Genomic DNA, 27,039 nt, shown 5'->3' with positions numbered 1-27,039 from the left:
CACACAGAATTAAAGCTATGCCAAATAACTCATGATCAAAGTATTAAGAACTATGAAGAAACTTCCCTGGAGTCATGCAAACACAGAGCAACAGACCTGAGAACCAAACTGAGATTTCCTACACTTCAATCCATGCTCATTCTCTATTATGAACTACTGCTAAAAATGAAATCAGAATAAATGATGTGGTTCAGCAAAAGCAGACCGTAACAGTTAGCTTACTTTCTGAACAGCTTGATGTTCCGAAGTGAACATTGCCTCAACGGGTAAACGATTCCGCAAATCTTCAGCGATATTTCTGAGCACAACATCGCTGTTACTCACCACAAACTCATCAAAGTCATCTATAAATCAAGACAAAAAAAACCCCCTGAACAATCACATGCAGATCACGTGGACTAAGTGATGACCAGTACAATACAGTTGCAAGACATAAACAACACCAGATGGATAAAGTTTTTTATTTGAATGCATTTTTCAGCCTTTGTTAGCTTTTCCAGCCAATGACAGTTTTGGATTGTAATAACTTTGCCATGTAAAATAAATGCACTGCTTTTCTGAAATCTCAAATTATTTTCATATTTATAAATTTATAACTCACATATGATGGTCTGGGCTGCCACCAAAGTGATACTGTTTCAGCTTAAGATATAAAAAACATCAAAGATGTTTTTGAACTATTGGAGAAATGACAAAACTCGATAGTTGCCCGAATGCAGGCTCTTTTTTTTTAATACAAGTTTCTTTTTATACATATGATCTTTCTAATAAATTTACAAAAAAATCGGGGCTAATGCACAGTTCAACAGTTCAACTCACAATATATTTTACATTACCTAACCTATCAAAATATTTCAAGTGGGAAGGAAAATAGGAATGGATGTAAACCAACACATTTTTGCAAAGCCAAACTGTAAATTTTTGCTATTTTTCCAGGATATTCCTGCATTACTTTAGCACATTTTTTTAAAAGACATCTAGAAAAAAGATTGAGAAGGAAGCCATGTCAAGTCACTAATCCTTTCTTCTTCCAAGGCTCAATCAATACTGTCATTACTTCTCCAAACTGTTCTTTTAAAAATGATTGTTAATCCTGGAGACTCTATAACCACCCTTAGCCATCTATTTCAGTGTTTGACTACCCTTAATATTAGAAAGGAATACTCTTCGTAATTACTGATTTAGACTTCCTCTGCCACTACTTATTCCTTTCCATTATATAGTAACTATTTACTTCCCTGAAGACTTATCGTGCATCACATCAGTCTTCTTTCCAAGAAAAAACGAGATTTGCCTATCCAGACCCTTCCTGATTTTTTTTCTCCTAGAGTATGATCATTCTCAACACTTCCCTTTGGATCTTCTGGACTCTCTCATCCTTTATGGCCTGCAGTATTGAGTGCCAGACACGCCAGCCAAAGGTTTACTTGCACTTACCAGACTTCACATCTTGCAGCCAATATCCTGCTTACACCCCCCCAATTTCACCTTGAGAGTATGATGTTCCTAACTGGCATTCAGCAGCTTTTCCTGCTATGGTTTCCTCAAAAGGACTAGATGAAATTCCTTTTTGTCTGGACATCCCACTGCTTTGAGGATGTTGAACTGGATCTAAACAAAGGCTCATCTCAGATCAAAGCTACATACCTGTAAAAGACAACAACCGCTACCACCAAAAAGCAATCACTAATCTAATCCTGAAAAAATACACCAAACCCATCTATTAAGTCACATCTAAAAACAGACATGTATGTCCTCTCTTCCCCACCCCTTCTGTTTTGTTTCTTGTTTTATTTAGACTGCCAACATGTTGGGCAGCAACTGGGCTTTTTCATGTACATGCATCACTCACAAAAAGAAAATCTGACAGCTTTTACAAGTGTTTTTAAAAAAAGCAGTGTTTGCTAGCATTGCTGTTCCAGGTGGCAACATTAGTACAGAAAAGCTTGATGGCAAACACGCTCAAAATAAATCTACAGCATACACTACAAGTTTCTCCATGCTAATATATTTAATCTTTCCTGTGGATCATGGGAAATGCTAGAAAGAGTGAGAAATTTCAAGGCTAATATAGAAAACAGAAACCTGCTAACCTTTTAAATGCTTCTGAAATGCTTTTTGCTTAAGCACTGTAGTGAGAACAGTATGATTAAAGAAACCATCATTTATTGGTGCAAAATGCTCTCCTCTTAACAGTGCAAATGTAAATGGTTCTTTCAACCCATCCCAAAATGGACTTGAACAGATAATCCTGAATCCCCCTTACTACTGCTGTGTAGTAAGCAGCAGAAACTTTAAATTATCCGTATTCCCTTAAGATGTATTTGGTTTATAATTTATTAAATGCATAGCAGTAATGCTCCAAGGCCCTGATGGGCCATTGCCATTGGTAGTTGTTATACTTCAGGAAGACAATTCACTGCTCCAAAGTGCTCACAGTTGCGTTCTCCAGAACCTCAGCTCCTAAAGAGATGCAGACTTTGCAGTGAGGAACACAGGAGGGATAGAGGCAGCTGCAACAGCAGCAACACCAACACAACAGGTGCAATGTAGCAGCTCCAGCTTGTCAGCATTTTAATTTGAAACCTCTAATGAGCACCCATCCTGTTAAACTCACAGTCCATCCAACAATTTGTAGATTTGTTGTGAACATCCCAGCAGCAGTGAGTGATTTTTCCGATCAGCTCCGGGAAGATTTCTATGGATGTGATACAGCACAGAATAAACCCAGATATTATGGGAAAAGAAGGTGGGGAAATCTAAGTACCTTAACTGGGACTATCAGCACCACGACATGCCCTCAAGAGTGCCAAGGTGCCAATTTGCTGAGGTGGATAACATCTGAGGAAGCAAGGGGAAAAATCATGCTAGAGACAGAACAAGAGACTAGAAAGCTGATATTAGCAGCTGAACAGATCAGTGCCTGTGGGCAATAAGCCTCTACATCTGGCATTTGCTTTAAAACAATACTATTACTATGCAAGAGAGCTCATCCAGCTGTTATAGTGCCTGTTAAGAGTATCAAATTCATATACAGCATTTAATGAAACGCAGGAAGTGTTCCTAGACCACCAGGCCAGCCACATCACACTGCAAATACAGAACTTCAGCTCTCTTCCTCACAGATCTAGTGCATCAATAGGATCTGCTTCCTCATGGCCTGGGTGACCTTTCCTGGCCAACATTAGTGACTGACAGCTCTCCAGACTATTCAGTGTTCCAGCTCCATAGTAGAGAAACACACACCTTCAGTGGGAAGACAGGCAGCACATCCGTCTTCCTCTAATCCAGAATATCCCTTCCCTGCCTTGAGTTCTATCTGTATGCTACCTGTCACAACACTGACCATCTTGCATGGGGCCCTCTGATCTCTTCTTGCAAAACAAAGTAGGACACACACAGGTTCTTGTATGCTCTGTACAAAACAGGTCCTAAGGACAACACACATGCAGCCCAATGAAAAAACTGTTGAAACACTGACACTGAAAAATAAATTATGAATGGAAATGCTCCCTTCTGACTATCAGTTAATGCTCTAAAACAAAAAGGAGAAGGACATCTGAACAGACTCCATCTGAGACAACAAAATGGCAGCTGCAGCAGAAGTTGTGTGCGCAACACTCCACACCTGTGTGTATAGTCTGTGACTGAACTCTGACATGGAGAGTCGACTCATTCCTGTCAAAGCAAGAAACAGCAACAGCTACCATAATAACTCATTTACTTTTGCAGTATGTAAATATTTGTAGATTGCCATCAAGTAGGAAAGACCAGTGCCAAATATGAAAATATTCATCTCTGCTGGTATAGTTTTATCAACTCCACCCTTGTGTTTAACAAATTGTTCACTCTTGAGAATCTCAGTATCACCTTACAAGGGATCTTCAAGAGGAAACAAAAATAGAAAACTATTTTATACATCATTTTTGCACTTGTTATATACATAAAATATATATAACATGAAATGGAGAGTGTGCAAGCCAACCTGTGTTCATTGAACAGACAACTAACCAGGAAACAATGTACAGTTCATGAAACACTGCAAGATGAATCACAATCATTTGTTTATGGAGGAAGTCTGAGTGCGTAGTGTTTGTATTTTACTTCAAAAACCGGTTCCACTGGATTTACTCAACATGCATTTATAAAATTTAATTAACACATTGCAAAAAGCCTCATTATCACCCTGGTGCTAGTCAGCCTTTCTACACAAGCTAAGAAAACATCACAAAGCTTCACACCAGACAGAGAGCACCACTATACCAACATCTGAACACCCAGGCACTGCAAAATACAGGACTGAAGACAAGCAATGTGTGATTTCCAAATGACAACAGAAGATTACAGAAAGAAGAGGATTTAGCAAAGGCAACCATAACAGCAAGCACCTTATGGTCTTCTAGATATATTCTCCGACTCACAGAAAAGCAAATATTAACAGCCATGTTACTTAATACAAGGTTAATTTAGTAATTCAGCATGTTTTCATAATACTGGACAACCCAGTCAAGGAGGAAGCACCACATCCCTAAAACTTTAGTATCGCCCTTTTTGGCTAAACCATTTGAGAAGCAATATGTGACCTCAGTATATCAAGTACCTCAGGAACTCTAAATATTATTTCTATCCCAAAGCACACATAGCCACTAGTAGAAAGTAACTGGCTTTTCCCAACAGAAATATAACGAGAGCTTATTTTGTTAGTTTAAGTCTTTTACATTGATTAATTGAAAGAAGCTTTAAAGTTAAATTTTAAACAAGGTAAGTCACATGCCTGTTTAACAATCACTAGTTTTCCCCACCACTATTAAATTTCAGTGACTAACAACTTAGAAGTACTTGGTACTCTGGAGACCTCTCTCGCACCAGTATCACTTGTCACAACAAAGGAAATTAATGACAATTCCCAAAGTTGATGATTCATGACATTATACGCAACAACCCATTTTAGTTTACCAAACAGAACAGTGGAAAAGAATTGGTATGGTATAATTTTAACAAATAAATCCATTCCAGTTAATGTGGAAATGCAGTGTTATTTTTATCTCTTCTGAAAGGGTATTTTACTTGAATAAATCACTTCTACAAGTTTGGATATGAAGCCTTGTACTAAATTGCTTTTTCACATGCACATGCACAAAAGCACATACTATACTTGCCCAATTGCAGAAGCCCAGATTTTCATCCTTTTTAAAGCTACTCATTCCACTTTAGTTCCATTCCATTAAAAGAATCAAGCCTTTTCTTATCCAGTTTCCTCTTCTTGTCTTGTGAAAATTATCATCTGGTAACTTTACCTAGCAGGTCTGAGAACATGCTAATGCCTAGATAATAAAATACATGATAGAAAATTCTGGACACACTTGGTCTGCTCCCAAGAGTCTGATGAGAAGTCTCTTCTCCGTATGCAGAACACTGTCCTAAAGCAGCACATCCTCCATAATCAGTTAGGTTAATTTTATAAGATACTCCTCCCTCACTGCCTGTTAAAAGCCTGAATTTACAGCACTGACTGCCCTCAACTTTCAAGTCACAAGACTAAATTGTGCTCCAACCTCTTAAACAGCTGGTTGCTCCCAGTACAAGTGAAACCACAAGAAAAAAATTAATTTGTACTTAATTATATGTTTCTTATCCTTAAATTATAAGATTTGTAATGAGATTTGCAAGGATTATTATTCAATTATTATTTTGAGCAATTCTCGTGATATTGGATATTTTGAATACTGTAGGAACAATCAGCAATTCAGACCAGTATATCACTTCGAAATCTTAGCTTCAGATTTAAAAGTTTCTAAGGCAATGCATAGATTAGAATAGGTTTGTAACAGTGTTTTATTACACTGTTACATGAGCTAAAAAAAACTTTTAAGTTAGTATCGAAACAGTAAGTTTTAGCCCTGATGGAAAAATATTTCAATCTTAGACCCCATGAACAGAACACAAGAAGCATAAAGGGTCTTATCACCGTATCTGTGCTTCACTGACACTAACTAAGAGGCAGGCTTTGTAATCTACATTTAAGTGCTAAGTACAGCCGAAGTGTTCAGTAGTTGCCAGTACGTAGAGTGGTTTGGTGACTTCAATCTCAAACTCAAGATTCAGATTCCTGTATTTACCTCCCCTGATTCCTGTCTTCCTGTTCATGTAAACACATAGCTTGGTCAATTCTTTCACTGGTTATCTCCTCCAGCACTCATTCTTACCAAATGCAACCTTTTCTGCTACTGAAAATTTTAGAATCTCAGCAGTGGAGGTTCAAGTAGGAACATGACATACAACAAATGCTGGACCCAACTGAGGGGAATCATAAGGGGGGTTTCCCCAAGTGGTTTGAATTAGCTCTTGGGCTTCACCCAGGTTTTCTTAGCCGGAACTTCTGGAACATGGTTATTGCAAAAGGATATTAAAGCATTAATCATCCTATTATAAAAAAGTTAAGACACCAAAGGTTCCTGTTCTTTTTTCCAACTCTTACTATTTTATTTTCTTTAAGATCTAAGACTAACTCAAAAGAAAAGCTGGAATGCAAGTCACCGTGAAATGACGTACATTTCACTGCAGTGTGTGGGAAGAGCTAGCTGATTGTGAAACAGCCAAGCAGTGTTGCTAAGCAGCTGTTTTAAAACAGTAATGTCTTCTTCCATCACACATAAAGATTCGGAATGTCTAAAATTCTCAACACAAAAAATCCCCACATTCATACAAAGAAAAAACGAATAGAATCTTGCATTCACTTACATTCCCATAATTACTAAGGAAGGTTAGTCAGAAATCATCGCAGTGAGAACACGTTCAGTGTTCTCTCAGTTCAAAATATGTAAGGCTTTACTTCAGGTAAGATAACCGGCTTTACTATAAATAAATTTGCCTCTTCTACGGAAGTTTCTCAATAACGTTTCATGCATTCAGTGTGCGAGTCAGAAAACACCAACTAACCAATAAATAAGGCTGTCTTTGCAACAACACTAATCCTAAAGGTCAACCACTTTATGCAGGACTTTAAGGATGCATGTACACTTTAATTCAGAGAGCGGCGTGATGAAGGAAAAAAGCCTGACTACAGCTAACACTGGAATCATGCCCAGTTCTCCTCAGCTGGAGGTAAAACTATAAGCTCAACATCTTGACAGAAACAGGAATGGGATTCAGGAGGACGAGGTGGGGAACTGATACACCACAGAAAAACAGTTTGTCTGTGGGGATACCATTTTTGTTTCCATTTATCCTATCCTAGTTTTCATTCAGAATATTATCTCTCCATCCCTACCACTTTTTTTTTCTTTTGTTCATCAGAGGCTTGTTTCTTTCCTATGTCTATATCACCAAAGACTAGGCTTTTATTTCCATGTGGCAAAGAGATCTGGTAATTTTACATCTTCCATAAAACAGTCTTTTCTCTGCACAGAGAGAACACCATATTCCCTAGCTGTATTCAGGGTACAGCAGCAGAAACCTCTACCAGCTCCTCACTATCCTCAGTCCAACTAGTATTAATTATCACAGGACTATCTAGGTATTAAAATGGGCAGTATAATTACTCAAATGCAACAATTCTGAGGGGGAAAAAAGAGCCACAGTAAAAGTTACTGCCAGTATGCAGCCACAGAAGTAGCTCAGAGAAACAATCGAAGAGAAGTATCATCAAGAGTGCTGTGCTGGGGACATCACATAAAATATTTGCATCTCTGAGGAAACTGCACAAAGGCTAAAGGAATGTGACCTGCAGGACAAATGCCTCTCCTCCCTTACTGTTCAACGCTGCAAGAAAATAAAACCAGTAAGGGAGATACTGATCTTGTACTCCAGTCCTGTACTCATCAGGGTGAAAGCTAGAGATAAAGCAGGACACAGCCATTCAGACAAAGGAGATTAGAAAAACAGGAACAGGTTAATGACCCAAAGAGGCAATGAAACATATCTTGATTGTTTAACAATGAAAAGTTTTTACACATAGCCAAAAAGCTTTCTAATTCCCACTCTTTTACTATGTAAACATAAACGTATGTTAGAGAGGGAGACTGCAGCACCGAGAGAGTACAAGAATTGGACAAACATTAATACTTTTCCTTAAAACACCATAAGCAACAGATTCAGAAACTGGTAACTTCTACAAGCATTAGCATGAGACCAAATCCTATAGGCTCTAAATTCCTCCACAAATGTGGCAATCAGGGAAATATGATTTAACTAAGTCACGCATTCTAAATGACACACCTGGGAACAAATATGGTTGCCTATAATTCTATACTGCATCAGCACTTGACACAAAGTGTAAGCAAATGCCGAAGATGCAGATGCCTAAAGTGCAACTTGATTTCTCAGAATATTAATTAATAGCATCCAGCCAGGATATTAACAATGAGCATTTTTTAAAAGAGAAAATTAGCATAAAATATTACCAGAGCACAAGCCTGTAAAGAAAGAATTCTAAACCGAAAAAGATTCTGAAGATGGCCTGACAAGGAGACTAAAGAGATGAAATTATATTAATTACTTCAGCTGCTTGATCCTGATTGCCCTGTCCACTCTGTTCTCTGATCTGCAGCATAAGAGCTGAAAAGCCATTGAATGGCAACTGTAAAGCTAATTATGTTTAAAGATGATGCACACAGTGAAGCAGCAGCAATCACTACTGATGTGAACAGTATAAAAATAGAAGGACACAGATTGCTCAGATGTACCACACACAAAGTAGATCAAAATTTGGAACCTAATTTACACTTTGGCTTGTATCTTAATTATGAAGAGCAAATATGAGGCAAGGATATATGTGTCCTTTCATTGAAAGGACTAGGCAAAGAGCTGCATCATTAAAATTCAGGAAAAATATTTGAGAGATCATAATCTAACAAACACTAGGAACCGTAGCATATTATCTTTCACAGAAACCATCTATGGTAAGTTTTGGAAGCTGCAACATAAAAAAAATATTAAAACGTATTCATTGACAAAGGATTTTGGAGTCTACATAAACTACGCCATTGGCTAAAAATTCCTATGGCAGAAGTAAAACACGATCATAGAATCAAAACAGAGAAAATAGTAAGTATTAGTTTCCTAACTGAAACAGTTCAGCATTTTCAAGTTTCATTAGTAAGTTTCCATGTGCTTTACTGTATTTGTAAAGGAGTCAGGAAGCTGAGAAAGCCATATATGCACACCACACGAACTAACATAGTGTATAGGAGCTGTGATGATTTCTGTTAAGTGAATAAGCAATATGAATGATTGCATATGAAATTCAATGAGATTTTTATATTAGAGCATACTGGATAGAAGAAAACCACCTCTAACAAGATTATTTACAGTAACCCAAGCCCTGTTTAGCAAGCAGAGCATGCTACTGTGTCCAGACAAGACCTCAAAAATGGAAGGATGAAGTGCTTACAGCCAATTGCTCCAGCATTATGTCTATACACACATGCAGATGTATGCATGTGTAGATATATATATACACACAGATATGTATATGTACATACACACACAGAGAAAATTAGAATGTTTAACCACAATTAACACTAACTACTTCCATCAAAATTCAGCCTTCAAGTTCTAGGGAGGCCCATCTCTGCTCTAGTCATGGCAGCTGACGCCCAGACGCTCTGCAACATTTGGCAATGTCTCTTCTAAGAAAGTACCCGTTTGGGTGGGAGGGCTGCATGCCTGTCACTGGACAGTAAATGCTGTTCCTAGCTAGCTCCCATCCCATAAATCCAGCAGAGGGCCTGCTCCACCTGAGAAGGATCTGCCCTGCCTCTCCGAGTGACTATGGGAGCCGCAAACCACAGGGCAACGATGAGTTTGCAGTTCCAAGTACCTGGACAGCTGGACAACTTCTTGGTGTCAGATGTACCTTTGTGCCACGGTGCCTGTGTGTTGGCTTATGAAGTTTTCACCTTGAAGTGGAAGTGCTGGAACAAAGACCCAAACAGGAAGCATAACCCGAGCACAGCAGGGCATGACTTGGAGAAGTATTGTTATCATATGATGAATTTCTCCTAACACGTGATCATCAGGGTAGATTTATCATCCCAGGAGACAATCATTAATAAACAGGACACACGCGTACTGGATGCTTGGGACTGGATCACAAGACTGAAGGGGTCTTCCAGATTCCTATCTGCAATGGCAAACTGCACATATATCCTGAGACTAAGCAGCGTTTAGACTTTATTCAGCATGGCACTGTGTGCGTACAGCTTTAATACACTGACTATATTGAGGTTTTCCGTGTCATTCTTTGTGTTCAGTTGCAAATTAACAGCTTCTGCACTGACCCGTATTTCCCTTCTTCATCTGCCACAAAATGCTTGATTGCAGCACACTGATGAAATTATATCCAGGCATAAACAAGGGAGTAAACAGAAAACTATGTTAACTTAAGGTGACATCAAGTGGTGAAAGTAGCGTTTGTAAACTAGCTCAAACCGCTATCTCCAAACTTGTGAAAGTCTGCTGTGAACACGTGTGAAGTTAAACAAGACAAGCCTAATACCCAATACTCTCGGTGCCGCAGGAGCAGGGTGGCTCCGCACGACCTGCGCCGCCGCGGGGCTTGCGGGTTACCCCGCAGCCCGTCCTGCTCCGCTGCCGGGCGCGCTCGCGCCGCGACACCGCCGGTCCCGGACACGGCACCGGCACCCCAGGCCGCGGCGGAGGGGGCGAGCGCGGCCCGGACCCGGGCAGCTGCGGCACGGCCACCCCCGATCGGAGCCGGGCAGGGCGGGCGCCACCGGCCGCGCTCTGCTCCAGCCTCCCGAGCGCCGCAGCCCGGCTGAGCCGCCCGGCCGGCACCCGCCGGTACCCTGCGAGCCGCGTGCACCCGGCAGGGCCGGAAGGGGGCGGCGCCCCGGCCCGGGCACGGTGCCCCTCGCCAGGGTCCGCTCCCCCCCCCCCGCCCTGGCTGCCGCACCGCGCCCCACAGCCCGACCCGCCGGCAGGGCCGAGCGGGGTGTGGGCCCAGCCGGGGACGCGGGCGCGGTGCGGGCGCGGCCCCGCCGGCGCTTACGGGTGTTGCGCATCCAGTGCAGCAGGCGCGGGCAGGTCGGCGGCGCGCGTGCCCCGCACGGCCGCCAGCACCGCGCGCCGCGCCGCCTCCAGCTCCATCGCGCCGCCGCCGCGGGGGGGCGCCACGCGCACCGCCTCCCGCACATGGGCGCCCCGGGAGAAGCCCCGCCCCCTGCGCCCCCACCCAGCCGCTGCCCGCGCGTGCGCAGGCGGGAGGGCGACGCCGACCGGAAGGGGCCCTTCTCGCATGCTCGGCCCCGCCCTTAGGCGCCGTCCCTCGGCGCGTGCTCGCGCTGCCGCTCGGCGCCGCGCCCGGCCCCGCCCCCGGCCCCGCCCCGCCCCACCGTGACGGCGTGCCACGGGGCGGAGCTCCGCCCTCTCTGACCCCGCCCGCGGCCGCGCCTCTCGCCCGGCCTTAAGGCGGCGAGGCCCTATTCCCGCGTGTGCCGCGCCGGGTGCGGGTGGGACGTTCTCACGAGCCACCTTAACGGCGCAGCGGGCCCGCGCGCGTCCCGGAAGCGGAAGCCAACGGGGGCCGGTGGGGCGACGGCCAGTGCTGACGTTTCCCTGGTCGGCGGCGGCCGCGACTCCTCGCGCTTCCAGCGGCGTCTCGCTGGGCGGCCTCGCCCCGGCGGGCTGGGCTGGGCACGGCTCCGCCCGCGGGCCCCCCGCCGCTCTCTCGGTGAGTGCTGGCACTGCCGCCGCAGCCGCTCCGTAAGCGGGCACCGCGATCCGCGGCAGTTTCTCGTGACGCGGAGGGGCCCCCGGCCCAGTCCCGGCGGGGAAGCAGGAGGCACCGCGGCTTGCCGACCCCGGGGTTGGGCGGCGGTCTGTCCTGCGGCAGCCCGGGCCGGGCAGGGTTCTCAGTCCGGCGGAGCTCCGCGGGAGCAGTTCTGGGCCTCCCGGACCCAGCCCCCGCTGTCCACAGCACCGGGACGGGACTGGCCCAGCCGGTGTCCGGCCGCTCTCTGTGGCCAGCCCTGGGTGCCTGGGGGAAAGGCAGCGACCGGCCATGTATCCCATCTTTTGTCTTCATCTCTTTTCCCGTGAAAATGAGGGCGTTGGGCCATAAGCGAGACAGCCGTTCCCTGCTGCTGCCTTGGGGGCGCTTCCCATCGTCAGCTGGGGAATTTTAGGAGGTGGAAGCTCGTAAGTTGAGGTTGAGCGTAGCTGCAGTAGCTTAAGGCATTCCCACCTGTGAAACAGCCTCTTCTCTGTTACAGTGTTGGACTTGCAGTTGGTCTTAATCCATGTATGTGTACATGTAGTATAACTTTATTGTACAGTTTTTAAGTGTTTATTTTGCTTGTTTTCTTTTAAAAGAGCTGTTATGTTTTAAAGCAGCTGTTTAAACTGCTTTTACCTGTTAGACCTATATTTTTTTCAAAATCTTGTACATTGGAGTATTGCTAGTTTAACTAGACAGATTTGGTTGGAGGTTTATGCTGGATGGGTGGGCAGGGATGGGTGGTCTGTATCTTCAGAGTTGCTTCATTGCTGGTTTGCTATGGCATAGAAAGACACCCGCTATTTCTGCTGCCCCTTTATTCCTGAAATGCCCATTTACGGCTGAAGCACAGAGGTCTTGGGACTGCAGCAGCACGAAGACCTGGGAGCTCAGTGTGGAGGTGCCCAGGCTGCTGCTCATAGAGGGGACTCGGACAGCACAGAGCTCGTGGCCTTGCTCAGCACGAGGCCTGCTCCAGGCAGCCTGGCTGTGTCCTGGGGGGCCCTGCCGGGTTTAGCCCTGCTCAGTGTGTTTGTGGGGTGCTGCATTCAAGCTAAAGTCTCCAGAACTAGGGCTGCTCAGTACATACACGTTCTGCAGTGCAGTTACCGCTAATGCTTTTCTGGCTATCTGCCAGCCCAAGCTGCCTACCTGCTAAAACATCTTATGTGTGTTTTTGTCTGGAGTGTGGCTCTCGACTTGGATGGACTGTGTCACAAGTTCTGTTAATTTCTGTATTTGGCAGCCCTTAGAAATTCTGATGGCTTACGATTTCATAATGTGCTACTGAGAGCAGTTTATATGAAAATGCTTAAACTCATCTCCTTAAGCAAAGGATTTGAATTATTATTATTTTAGGGCTGTCAGAAGAAGCTTTTGGAATTCTGCAAAGGAAACATTCATTTATTAGGAAATAATTAACCTTCTGTATTTGGAAATCTGTAGAACTCTGGAAACTAATTTTAAATATTGAGTATTCACGTGACTTCTGTATGTTGGTCATCCTATCAAATTTCTTAGCTGATATATCCAAGCATTATAGTTAAGTTTGTCATTGGTTGCCATTTTAGCAGCTCAAGCTTACTGAGTTGCAAAGCTGTTTTTAAAGGTTTGGGGGGTTGTTTTTTCTTACACATTGTGATTATCCAAAATGACCTGGAAAACGTTTTGAACATCTGTTTTGCTGAGACCCTTTGGTAGAGCCTATTGATAATAATGCTTTTTTAGAATTATCCTGCAATAATGTGACTTGTATGCCTTGTAAGGAAACCTTGGAGTTTTACCACTTCAGATATCATGTAGAAATCCCCTTCCAGCAATGTAAGAAGATGGACATCCATTTCTGTTAGTGTACTGGTTTGCAAATACTCTACTGGCAGAGTTCCTTAGGAAGCATAGACTAATCTTTTAATTAATATTGAGATGGTAAGGGATATCTTTGCTTGTACATTCAATGTACATTAAATTTAAAATGTGTGAATATATTTATCTGTGTCATTTGCCTTACCCAACTCCTGCACTTACACTGGGTTTATTTATCCTATGTCTTCTGAAGCTCCTGGAGACTTTGTTCTACGTTGTGGCCTCAGTATCAGGGGAAGGTGGGTTAGACTGGCAGTTGTTTTGGGGGCTTTGTTGTTGGTTTAACCTGCCAAGTTGGTGACAATAATAACTCTCAATTAGACAAAGCAATCTGGAGGTTGTCTTACATGGGTGCATTGTTTCAGCTCTTATGGAATCTATCTTTTATTATTTATAAACACATTTAAAATGCTTTTTGGGGTCTGTGCAGCTGGTAAATCTTGATGTGTGTATACAGTGAGCTGCTTTCTTAGCCGTGTTGGAGCCCTCTCTTTTAAATAAAATCAGAATATAGCTAATGGTGCATTCTGAATTTCAATAAATGGACTGGCCTTTCTTCTCTGTTTTCTTTTCATTTGAGGCAGGGGGAAGTCCCAAAAATCTTTGAAACTCATCTGTTTTGATTACAGAGGCTCCCATTATTGGGAACTTGGCTTTCAGTTCTGAAAGGAGGAGTTCAAATGTGAGATTCTGATTTTGGCTGTCAGCAAGGGAGTAGTTTCAGTTGAGTACAAGGAAGCAACACTGTAAGTGGAAGATAAGAAGTATTTGAAGTGCTTCATTCCAGCAGTAGCTGTGGTGTTGCAAATTTTTGCTCTTCAGACAAGTTTTGGTTTGCCCTTATTCAGAATTTTAGATTGCTAATTCTACCATGCGTTCTCCTGAATATCTTGCCACCTTATATAGGGGGTGGAGTGGTTTAGCATGTTAACTAGAATGTGTACCTTTCAGAAATTAACTTTTTATGGTTTCCTAACTGTAAGTTATGGTATGCTTTAAGCTTATATATGAGATCCTAGGTGTTTCTAGGGAACAAAAATAGTCTGTTTTTCCAATACAGCTGTTAAAAACTACTATATTAATTTTGCTTATCAAAATGCAAGTATGTTTGTAGGGTTACTGAAATGGGAAATTCAGTTTGATTTAGTGGAAGCTGGATAAAATGCAACTGATAAATAATGTTGAATTTTGCTAGCAAAATATTTTGCTTCTGGTCATACTGTTTTTGCAGGATGCAGAGTTTCTAGGCTATTCTGCTTGATTTTATTCTGTCATGTAGTATATTGCTGATAAGAGGATAAAAAGCATTTAGCATTCTTTCTGGAAGTCTATCTGGACTGGGTTTTTTTCATGGTGAATTCAATGCACATTTCTTCTACACAGTGAAATCCTTCCTAATTGAAGCGTGGTATCTCTCTTTTTAAGTAGGCCATCAGAATTGCCTAAAATTAACTTCAGGCCAATATTTCCTAAAAATAACTTTAAAAAGTAAAACTTGTGCACTTTCTAGAATGCAAAGCAGGATTCTTACCCAAAAGTTACTTGGATAATTAATTTGTGATGACATAGCTTCAAATAGTTTAAAATTTGATTTTTAAATTTTTTTCCAGATCCTTCTGAGTTGTACTTGAAGCCGCCAAAATGGTTCTGGCAGATCTTGGAAGAAAAATAACTTCAGCATTGCGCTCACTGAGCAATGCTACAATTATCAATGAAGAGGTATGTAGTGTACAAATGTGGTGGCACTAACACTTGAAAAGTTCTGAGAAAAAGCTCTCAAAGGCTGATGAGAAGCTTGAAGTAGGCTGATGTTCTCCCTAGACTTTTTTTTTTCCTTCACGTAAAATTTCTACTAGAGGTTTTAAGCCCCTAAGAGTACTACTGCCTGAACGTAAAACTAGATTTATACCTGGGTCATCACCTCAGACATAGTGGGTCCCGTGGTGAAAGGGTCCTTGAGCCTGGTGGCTGTACTTAGGGAGATTAGTGTTCTGTGGAGGTAATGCTGGAGGGAGGCAATGTGTACCTAAGTTTGGATGAAAGGTAGGTGCCTGCTCTGATTTATGTGTGTGCACAGGCAGACTATGGAGATGTGTACTAGGCTGCTAGAAACTGAAATGTGGAAGAACAAATATGTTTCAATGTAAGCTTTGCTGTCTGAAATGTGAGGGATGTTTTGCATTTGCTGCCTTTATATTCAAGCCAGTGTGTGGTTCAGGAAGTTTGTTTGGCTTGGTATGGTCTGTATTTTTTCTAATTAAGAGTTTGAAATTATAACTAGGTGTGTTCTGTCATAGGAGTGCAATACAAGATGGAAAACTAACTAATGTGATGGTTTCAAAGTGTCTCTGAGTACATAGATTGCTAGAAATGCTTTTCAGGTGGAAAGATGGGTGGCTTAAAGTAACTAAAAAGTAGGCTCATTGAGAGCTGTAGGGTTAGAACTTATGCATAGAGAAAAACTTCTAATATATGTTCTTTTGGGAGACAAAAAATCCTTAACTGAAGCAAATACAGCCCAATTAAATTTTTTTAGCTATGGAAGCTTTTATCGTGCAAGAGCTCAAGATGTGAAAATGAGATCATTTATGCAGGTGTTACTTTCAGAAAAATCTTTCTGTTCAAGACTTTGAAAACTCAGAATAAACAGGGTTTCTGGCTGAGGCACCTGCTTACCTAAAAGGCATACAATCAGAGCAGCAGTCCAGTTTCTGAAAATGCAGCTAGCAGGGTGTCCATCTTACAGCTAAGGAATATTGTTATTTACAGAAATGGGGTTGTGATCTGAGATTTTTTTTTTTTTTGATGTACTCTCTAAGGAGTACCCAGAGGGAAGTTTAGGAAGTCTTGCTGCCATATGAGCTGCTGGCCATAATGCAATAGGAAGTGTTTTGTGTTAGTGTTATACAGTGTGCAATTGTTAAAATTGAGAACCCTTCTCTTTCAGTATTACCCTTTCAGATTTAAATTGTATTTACATAGGAACAAATGCACAGATTTTTTTTGTGACAGTTGATTTAATGGTAGGACTACGTGCATTTAATTTGTGAAAGCCATGGTTGTATCATAAATAGACTTTAACATTCTTAATTTGACCTAATAGTGGCCTAGTTAATGTCTGTGTATTGTAAAGCAATTTCTCTAATTTTTCTTTTATACTCCGAAGGTTTTAAATGCTATGTTAAAAGAAGTATGTACAGCATTACTGGAAGCTGATGTTAATATCAAACTTGTGAAGCAACTCAGAGAAAATGTCAAGTAAGTGAAATAGTGAAAATGCATTTAACTTTTGATATTTGTAAAAGCTGTAATTTGAGTTTACAAAGAACAACTAATTTGTAACTTTATATGTTGGGGTTTTTTTAGACACACCGAGTTTACTTTGAACTAAATGTTTAGCCAGTTCCATCAAAAGAATCTTCAGTCAAATTTAGTCATTTATTGCTGTTACAGGGTTGTTTCAAATATCTATTGCTGTCATCAGTTGAGTTGTCTGATAAACAAGTTCTTCATTACTTCCTAGACACATCATCTTCACATGTTCTGTGCTGGCTATAAATAGATACGTGTATCTGACTAGTACTGTTACGTTGCCTATTTTCAGATGTGTAATCTAAGTAAATGCAAGTCTGAAAGATGCATTTTAGAAACCTGTTTTTGTCCTCCACATAAGAATGTCTCCCATGCATGTCACTTCTTAAGTACATCCTATCTGAAAACTCAGAACAAATCAGGGTGCTGTTGCAGTTGCAAAAACTTCGTTTATTACTAGGTTCAAGTGATGCATTCAGTTATGCTAGTTGTTTCATGGTTTTCTTAAACTCAGGTCTGCAATTGATCTTGAAGAAATGGCATCTGGCCTTAACAAAAGAAAAATGATCCAGCATGCAGTCTTTAAAGAGCTTGTTAAGGTAGGACTTAAAAATTCTGCATTGCATCACTTTCCTTGTACAGTCTGGGCTTGGAAGTAGTGCAGTAGCAAGCCAAGATTTTGAGTGGTTATGTGGTACCTGCAGTTATGCTTTCTGATGTGAGGCTTCTTACTATTGCAAACAGTAGTATTCTAATTGAAACTACATCCTGGGCATTTCTCAAACTAACTTCAGTTTAAGCTTTAAGTTCAATTGTTCTTATTCTTCAACTGGAAGGTAAAGACAAGAGTAAAGTACTGCTAGCTTCTAGACTGTCTTTGGTTGTCCCAGAACACACCTTTGCTACCCTAATATTCAGACTACTTATAAGTCTTTGGGAACGTGTTAAGTAATAACCCAACAGCTCAAAGCAACATTTCTCATAAATCTGCCTTCTTGGTCAAATCAGGACTTGGGTATCCATATTCTGACCTCTGTCCAGTTAACAGTGTAGTCATTTGTTCTTCTGTAGTCTGTGCCCAGACATATGGTGGCTCTCAGGAATGTATGTACCTTCTACTCATTTCACAAGTGAGGCAGCAACCCTAAAAAGCCTTCTGTGCTGTAGGATTCTTACTAGAAGAAGCCCATCCTGAGCAGTGACAGAGGGGCAGAGGTCACCTTTCTGTGTTGGTTGTTATCCTTTTGCCATATATACAGGCCACCCTGACTGTGCTTGGTGTTAGAAAGAAATTAATGCTGTTATTGTTGCAGAATTATCATGCAGAACATTATGTAGTATAGATATCTTGCATGGGCTGTTGCTGTTCACTGTAAATCAACAAGAACCTAAGCCAGATTAAGATGACAATGTGCAAAAATCGATTTGCTCCTTTGAATATGAAACCAGGCACCTAGCATGACTGTGACACCAGCTGTTCTGTGCTTTGGAAATTTGCTACCTATATTACTCTTCGTTCTTTAGCTTGTAGATCCTGGAGTCAAGGCATGGACACCTACCAAAGGAAAACAGAATATTATAATGTTTGTTGGTTTGCAAGGAAGTGGTAAAACAACAACTTGTTCAAAGGTAACATACAGTGAATCTCTTTGCATCGTTTTTGGTTTGTTTGTTGGGGTTTTTTTTGCCTTGGGGAAGCTGGTGGTCATTGGACTCCTTAGGTAGGATTGGCTTGTGATCTGTGCTGGTTTTGTTAGTAGGAAAGCTGTAACTCACTACCACGTAGAGATACATTTGCAGAGGGGTTTCTGAGATGAGATGAATGTTCAAAGTAATATTCTTTTGGGGCAATTTATGGCTTGTAGGACTCCCTTCAAAACTTTTTAAACGAAACTCTTGATGAAACAATACCCTATATGGATAAGAGTCTTTCTATTTGTCCTTGTACTTAGTGGAGTTAAACCACAACACTGTAATTCACTTTGTAGGATTAAGACTAGTACTAAGACTGGATGCTTATTCTATTACTTATTTAGGAAAACGAGAGGAATTTGGCCTTTGTATTAGATACCTCAGTTAAGTATAAATGGGTGATATGAAACCTCTTCCAGCCCCTGATTCATTGAGAAAATTTGCATTTGTATTTTTTTAAGGCTAAAAAAGAAATGCTCTGAATCAACATATCTTCACCTCTCCAACAAGGCCTTCCCCGTTTGTTAGTGTAAGGTCAAACAGCACACCATTCCTTGTGGGATCATCTGCTACCTGTGACAGAAAGTTGTCATCTGTGCTTTCCAGGAACCTCCTGGATGGTTTGTGCTTCACTGCATTGCTTCTCCAGCAGATGTCAGGGTGCTTGAAGTCCCCCACAAGAACCAGGGCCTGTGACTTTGAGGCTGCTTCAAGCTGCCTGTAGAAGGCCTCATCCACTTGCTCCTTCTCATCAGGTGGCCTGTAACAAACACCCACAACATCACCCTCACTAATCTGCCCTTTTCTCTTAAACCATAAGCTCTTGACTCGCTCATCATTCACCCCGAGACAGAGCTGGATATATTCCAAGTTGTGAGGAGAAATTATCCTGTGGAAAAAGATGCATCTTTGTTGTTTTTTGTCATCTCCTTTTGAGATTTACATATAGTGATAAACTCAGTATAGCCTGCTCTGATTTCAGAAGACTTTAATGCTTCTGTAGGTGAACTTTATTTTGAACATTTGTCTTTGGTCAGTCAAGTGTTTTGTGAACGTACATAGCACCAGTGAAGCTGAGTGTTGTAAGAAGGTTAAGGATTCTATCCACTGCTTTTAAACATGTCCTTTAAAGGGAAATATCTTTGTTCCTGTGGAAGTACAGAAACATAGAGCTGTACAAGTTGTAGCCATTATGGTACTTGATATTGAAGTATTGCTTTGGGTGGTTTCTACATCCTAGTCCAATCTGCAGGATTAATTTATCTGCAGTAAGAAGAATTCAGGAGTTAGTAAAATGGGAACTTAAGTTATTTGTAGTCATTCCTAGAAATTGTCATTTCAAGAAATTGAAATCAGAAACAGAGTCAAGCAGGTGTTTTCATCTTGCCATTAATAATTATTTATAACGTGCTTTTCTAAATAATGGCCATGCTAACAGTGAACAGTCTTACTCTGTGGCCTCAGTTATAGAAAGGCTGGCTTGACTTTGTGTCCTCTGTGTGAGACTTACAAGATGTTGGAAGTGTCATGTCAGTGGGACTTCGGTGTAACTACTTGTTTTGGATTTTATTTCACAGTTAGCGTACTTCTATCAGAGGAAAGGCTGGAAGACTTGTTTAATATGTGCAGACACATACAGAGCAGGTAACACAGACTTTAATGATGTAGTTCTCTATCTATAATATTTGCAGATTTTCTTAAGTAGTCCCTTGACTATACCTGTCTTACAGGTGCTTTTGACCAGTTAAAGCAGAATGCCACAAAAGCAAGAATTCCCTTTTATGGGAGGTAAGCGTCTTTCAGAATCACTTTGGAGAACAATTCAACTCCAATTATGTATTGTTCCTTATTGAACATTTTGCACTAAACCCCCTCTAGCATCACCTAATTTGAGGGAAGGTGTAATAGAACTTATTGCAACTTCCAGCAGGTGAGACAGACTTCAGTCTTTGTGCTTTGGTTCACTGAACAGTAAGGGTAAATGGCTTAGGAAAGCGTATTTTTAACCAATTTTCTCTTGGCATAAGAGGAATTCCCTCTTGAAATCTAGATAGATTTATAGTTAACAAGTTTATAGTCAAGTGACAAAATTCTGAGTCTCTTTCTCTTTTTGACCAGTTATACAGAAATGGATCCTGTAATAATTGCCTCAGAAGGTGTTGAGAAATTCAAGAATGAAAACTTCGAAATAATCATTGTTGATACAAGTGGACGTCACAAACAAGAAGACTCTTTGTTCGAAGAGATGTTACAAGTTGCTAATGCCATAGTAAGTAGTTTTGAGAAATACAGTAACTTGGCATAGTCATTTGATGACAATTGATTGATCTTTATTCTAATGTTCTGTGTGCATTTTGCTTTAACTCCTAGATTATATTAGAAATTACAAACAGGTATGAATAAGCAAGGGCTGAATGAGCAGTGCTTGTTAGTTTTGTGTCAGTTTTAATTCTTCTGTTCTTCTGTTCAAGGGTGCTTGCATATAACCAGACTGCCATTCCTGCTTTAACTTTTCCGGATCTTTGCATTGAAAAACTAGATAAAAGAACTAGTCTGATCTGGTTTCCTTGAACTATGAATACTAAACTTTCTGTGATTGTCACAAATAATTGCAGTGAAACAGAGAAGATGATTGGATAACTTTCAACAGTTTTGATATGTAAATGAAGCTGGTGTTTCTATGGCTTTAAAAAGTCTGGCTATTTGTTTGATTCTGTGGTCTTGCATGACAATATGACACTTCCCACACAATTCCTGCTAATGGCTGATTTATTTTTAGAGGAATGGATGTCTTAAATATCTGAATGTAAAACCAAATGGAAGATGTTAGCTATTAATTGCTTGTAGATACTAATTAGCTTAGTGGCTCAAGATACTGGCTAAAATCACTTGAAACATAACTAATAAGCACAAACCTATTAAATTGTAATGTTTCATGTTATAGATAAATCATGTAGTCATACAGCATCAGAATTTAAATGGTCCTTAGATAATATTGTTCATAAAACAGTGATCCTGTTTTAAACTCTAGCATACAGCTCTTGTATACTGTTATTGCAGTAAGTTCTGCTACTGAACATACATAATAATAATGCATGAACATTGTTTTGTAAAGCAGGAATTGATTATTTTGTGAATCTCATTTCTCCTAGCAACCAGATAACATTGTTTATGTGATGGATGCTTCCATTGGCCAAGCTTGTGAAGCTCAAGCTAAAGCTTTCAAAGACAAAGTAGATGTAGCTTCTGTTATTGTTACTAAGCTTGATGGACATGCCAAAGGAGGTGGAGCTCTTAGTGCGTAAGTACTGTGGTATAATAGTGTCCAGCGTCTGGCCATGCACAGTCAGCCATGAAATGCGTTTGTGTCTCGCAGAAACCTGTTCTGTGGAAGTGTCACTGTCACACTGCACAGAATCTAAGTCAGTCACACTTAGATTCTTACCCTTCTTCTGGTGGGTAGGATCACCTGTTGATATTTAATGTCAGAATCAGATGATATGATGTATTTTCAGTGCAGTAGTATGTATTGTCACAGGTCAGACTTTTATCTTCTGAAATCAGCATCAAGCAATATTCATTGCATATTGTGTATCAGGCATTTTTCCAAAAAGATAAATCTGGGCTCAATAGATATGACTGACATGAAAAGTTTTGCACCCCGAGAGTTTTTTCCAAAAGGGGAAAAAGTGTACCTTGTCATATCTAGTGACCTTAAAACTGTGATGCAAATTAAACTTCTGGATTGGCAGCGTCCAGAAACTTGGTGAAAAGTTGTCTGTGGTCATACTTAGGTGATTCCATTCTTGTTGGACTTCCCATGTGCTGTATCTTGGCAGAGTGTGGACTAGAAAATGTTACATTTTATCTTCAGCCTTTTATGATTGTTCCAGCTGCCTTTCAATGATATAGTTTGTATGGAGCTGAGATGATTTGTCAAAACAGTCAAAATTAGCTGACACTGACTTACTAAATCACTGCCTGTCTTTGATCTGAAGTGTTAAGAGTTCCTAAACTGCCATATGTATTTTGCTTTTTTAATAGCATAATGTTGGAAGACTAAAGCTTTCCATATTTTCATTTTGCTCATGCTCTAGTTGTCATGTGCTTGTGTGCCTTAAGTCTGCTGTGTTTGCTCTGTACTGTCTATGGACTGAAAGCTGAGTTTTAGATAAAAGCTAGTACAAATGTGGTGAAAAGGTTCTGAGTTTTCTTATGCTTGAGCTTTTTCCTGTGTTGGAAATGAGATTGTCTTTTGTATGAGGTACCTTGAAGAAATTGTAATCAATACCTGTCATCTGACAGTATTATCATTAGTATCAGTATGGATCAGTAATATCCCAGTATAAGGATAATTTGGAGATGATTTGGTTTTCTTTCTTTCCACTCAAGTTTCTTAAACTCAGCAATGAAAATAAGCAACTTATATTTTTGTTGATGATTTTTTTCCAAACAGAGTTTGTATTTCATAAAGTACTAATTAGAGAAAAATCTTTTTAACTACTCTGAGCTAAACATCCCAGTGCTGGATGTTTTTTCATTAGTAGTTTGAGGAGTAAGGCAGATACTTCAGACAGAATGCATAGTGTTGATGCTGCCTAGCTGATTATGTTAATAGGTGGTACAAAAGATAGATGGTATTTGAGAGGCCATTTCATAAAATATATTTTATTGCAGAGTTGCTGCCACAAAGAGTCCTATTATTTTTATTGGAACTGGCGAGCACATAGATGACTTTGAACCCTTTAAAACACAGCCTTTCATCAGCAAGCTGCTTGGTATGTCTTATGTACAACTGTACTTACAAGACACTTTTAATTGGATAATGGAAAGTCAAAGTGTAATCTTAATCTTAATGCTAATTTCAGAGCTGTTTTCTTTTTCCAGGTATGGGTGATATTGAAGGATTGATAGATAAAGTAAATGAGTTAAAGTTGGATGATAACGAAGCACTCATAGAAAAGCTAAAACATGGTAAGTTACTCCCAAGGCCTGAATAGCAGATGCATTACAGTGACCTGACTGTGGCAGGTTCTCTGCGACAGAGACCACTGAATTAATTTGTGCTGTGTGTAGACAGAAACAACTTGTTCATGTGCACAGTGAAGAATGGTTATTCTTTCTCCAGTAAATGTGGCGGCCAAGTAAATTGAGTTGTGTTTTTCAAATGATAAGTCTGTCAGACTATAACTGCAGAGTAACTAGCTTAATGGTTCAGCATGTGCTATCTGAAACTGTTTGGCCATATTAGAGGTTTATTTATCCACTTATCTATGTAGTATAGCATTTACCTTATAAACATGAAGAATAATTGAAAAAGGAGAGTAAGACCAAAATGTTAATGTGTGACTTCTGCTAACTTTTCTTTTGTTGTTGTGCTTCAGGTCAATTTACATTAAGAGATATGTATGAACAATTCCAAAACATCATGAAAATGGGACCATTCAGTCAGATCTTGGTTAGTTATCCCCAAAATAATTTTATTTTATCAGATTTTCATTGATATTTGACAAATTTCTATAAACTTAAAACTCTTAATTGAAATTTGTTATAATCTGTGCTCTATGTTTTTCAGAAAGGTGAAATGATTTGCCTACTGCAGTATCTAACTACTGAACTAACAGTTGCTGTCTATATATCTTTCTGCTTAATTAAAGTTATAGCTTTGCCTATTCTGACACAGCTTTTGTTTTCCATTCTTAAAACAAGGGCATGATCCCTGGTTTTGGAACTGACTTCATGAGTAAAGGCAATGAACAGGAATCAATGGCAAGGCTAAAGAAACTCATGACTATAATGGACAGTATGAATGATCAAGGTAAAACAAATTTCACTGACTACTTTTTAATTAATTGTTGAACAAGCTTATTTAGAGAGATCTTCCTGGAAACAAAAAGACATACTGTAGCATGTACAACCACAGAAAATGACAAGCATTTAACATTCTTGGAAATAGCAAGGAGTACCTGTGTCTCCAGATTTCTTAATAAATCTAAATATTTAGAGATACTTTGCCTGTTGCTGCTCTGTCTTGTGTAGAGTAGGTAGAATTTTGAATAATTTCCATTCTATTGGAAATTAATATATTTTTATTTTTTGTATTGTAACTGTTCATAAATTATTAATGCTATACTTGCAAATTAAAAAACTATGTTAATCTTTAATCTGGCATTGCTGTCTTTTTTCCTACCCGTGCTCAAATTTACTTGGTGACATAGCCTGATCTCTGGAATTCAAAGTGTTGTTTCTAATCCACCCATAACTCCTGCAGTAGTATGCTCTGACCCTTGTGCTAAACCCATTAATATGGCTTAAGACCAAGTATGCCAAGAGCATAATTTATTCACACAGCTTTTCTTCTATCATGGTGATTAACATATGACTATAAGAGCTTTTTAGTATTACTTCCTAGAATATTATGTCTCAGTGATTTATGTAAAATTTTACATTGTCACTTCTAAAACTAAGTTTTTATTCTCTGGCTCAAAATTAGATTCTCAACAATGAGAACAGGTTTACTTCCAATTGTAACAGTTTTTAATGTCAGTAACTCAACGGATTTTTCTTTTCCCCCCCGTAATTGCAGAACTTGACAGTACAGATGGTGCCAAAGTTTTCAGTAAGCAGCCAGGAAGAATCCAAAGAGTAGCAAGAGGATCAGGTGTTTCTACCAGAGATGTTCAGGAGCTTTTGACCCAATACACTAAGTTTGCACAGATGGTGAAAAAGATGGGAGGCATCAAAGGGCTTTTCAAAGGTAAAAATCCTCAGACAAACAAAAGACTGCAAACCAAACACCCCACCCTAAAATTTATTAACTCATTGGGGAGGTCACTTGATGTGTGAACACAGAGGACATGAGAGCATACTGATTAGGGAGAAGAGAAAGTGAGTTGTAGCTCACTCATTCTCATGATGTTTGAAAGTTCTTTCATGTGACTGGTAAGAGGTGCATTGTTCTTCATGCCACCGATGTGTAACTTACCAAGGAAAGCTACTGTATTTCTATCAATGCAGACTTGATTACTGCTACAGTACTAACACTCCATTCTGTTACGTGGAGTGCAGGGACTGCTGATCCTAAATGGACTTTTAAGTGGCTGATGTAGTAACTTCTAATAATGGACTCATTGATTTGAGTCTAGAATTAGGAGGTAACATTTGGATTTATTTTATTTCTAGCCCCGCATGTTAATCCGCTTTCTTATGATTGCTCTTTTCTTTTTATTTAGGTGGTGATATGTCCAAGAATGTAAACCCATCTCAGCTGGCCAAACTGAACCAGCAGATGGCAAAGATGATGGATCCAAGAGTTCTTCATCATATGGGTATGTACTGAATTTTTATAGCTTGAAGAGAAGACTGCTAATTATGGTGGAGCATTTGAAATATAGAAGTGAGGAGGGGGATGGGAGACTATATGCATTATATATCAGTATTAAGTATTTCTAGGGTTTTCTAACAAGAATCAGAAAATTTAGTCCAAATGCTTTGCACTTAGCAGTGCTTAATCTAGTCTTTTCATTTGGATTCAGCTCTCAAAATGAACAATTGGAATGGTGTCTGGGAATAGTGATGACTTGAAGGATGTCTGTGGTAAAACAAATCTTCCTAGATTTCCCTTCTCTTCTAAGATTGCCTCAAGTAATTAAATTTGACAAGAGCAGCTTTAAATACAGACCCCCCCCATACCTGAACATTACTAATTGATAATAGTCATTCCATCAAGGTTTTTTCTTTTGTCTAGTTCTTAATACACAAGTCATCTTAAAGCCTGGTGTTTTGCAGACCTTTCTGTAATTACTCACTCAGTTCTTTATTTTCAATAGCTGTTTAAACCTAGTTTCAGTCTTGGGCTTCTGCCTTTGTAAATTACTGGAATAGTGTGTGTACAGTAATGGTGCCTCAAGCAAGAGAGCTGTGCTTCAGAGTTAATTAACACATTCATGTTCTCACTTACTTTCTCCAGGTGGCATGGCTGGTTTGCAGTCAATGATGAGACAGTTTCAACAAGGTGCTGCTGGGAATATGAAAGGCATGATGGGATTCAATAATATGTAAAGAAGCCTTAACACAAATGGACTTGGTTGACTCTTCATTGCAACCTGAGTAAATGAATTTGCTTTCTTCCTTTTTACAGTGATGAGAGGGTGGTCTTTTGAAATCTTATCCAGGCTTCTCAGTTTCTACATCTAATTTCTGAAAACTATTTTTGCTTAAATTAGTTCCTCTCCACTAATAACTGATGGCACAAAGAGTAATTCAGTTTAATAAAACAAAATCATGATGTAAAATTTTAATATTTAGAGACACTTTTTAATCGTTTACATCAAATGGCAGCCATTATATTTGTAAACAACCCTGATCTTTGGTTATAGTAACATAAAATGTCACAAATATACTGTAAAATAAAATTTAAGTGGTTATAAACAAGG

General features: G+C 40.1%; 2 protein-coding genes across 2 annotated transcripts in view; one reads left to right on the top strand and one right to left on the bottom strand.

Annotated features, from left to right (window-relative positions):
• The window catches only part of LOC104684719, a 21,987-nt gene extending 9,963 nt beyond the window's left edge, over positions 1-12,024 (bottom strand). Inside the window, exons 1-3 of the mRNA XM_039552249.1 lie at positions 11,012-12,024; positions 10,281-10,327; positions 223-344 (exon numbers count right to left, since the gene is read on the bottom strand). Of these exons, the coding sequence (XP_039408183.1) occupies positions 223-344; positions 10,281-10,327; positions 11,012-12,024 (1,182 nt within the window). The remainder of the gene's footprint in view (positions 1-222; positions 345-10,280; positions 10,328-11,011) is intronic.
• On the top strand, positions 11,573-27,039 carry SRP54 (signal recognition particle 54). Its single transcript, XM_039553184.1, has 16 exons — positions 11,573-11,692; positions 15,211-15,319; positions 16,767-16,858; positions 17,427-17,511; positions 18,437-18,541; positions 20,182-20,248; positions 20,335-20,392; positions 20,723-20,873; positions 21,757-21,905; positions 23,282-23,382; positions 23,492-23,578; positions 23,989-24,062; positions 24,314-24,422; positions 25,191-25,361; positions 25,837-25,932; positions 26,574-27,039. The coding sequence occupies exons 2-16, from the start codon at positions 15,242-15,244 to the stop codon at positions 26,663-26,665; spliced, it is 1,515 nt and encodes a 504-aa protein (XP_039409118.1). The 5' UTR covers positions 11,573-11,692; positions 15,211-15,241; the 3' UTR covers positions 26,666-27,039.

The sequence above is a fragment of the Corvus cornix genome, chromosome 5, assembly GCF_000738735.6.
Source record: "Corvus cornix cornix isolate S_Up_H32 chromosome 5, ASM73873v5, whole genome shotgun sequence".
In the NCBI taxonomy this organism is placed as follows: Eukaryota; Metazoa; Chordata; class Aves; order Passeriformes; family Corvidae; genus Corvus; species Corvus cornix.
This window is presented reverse-complemented; position numbering and strand designations above follow the sequence as displayed.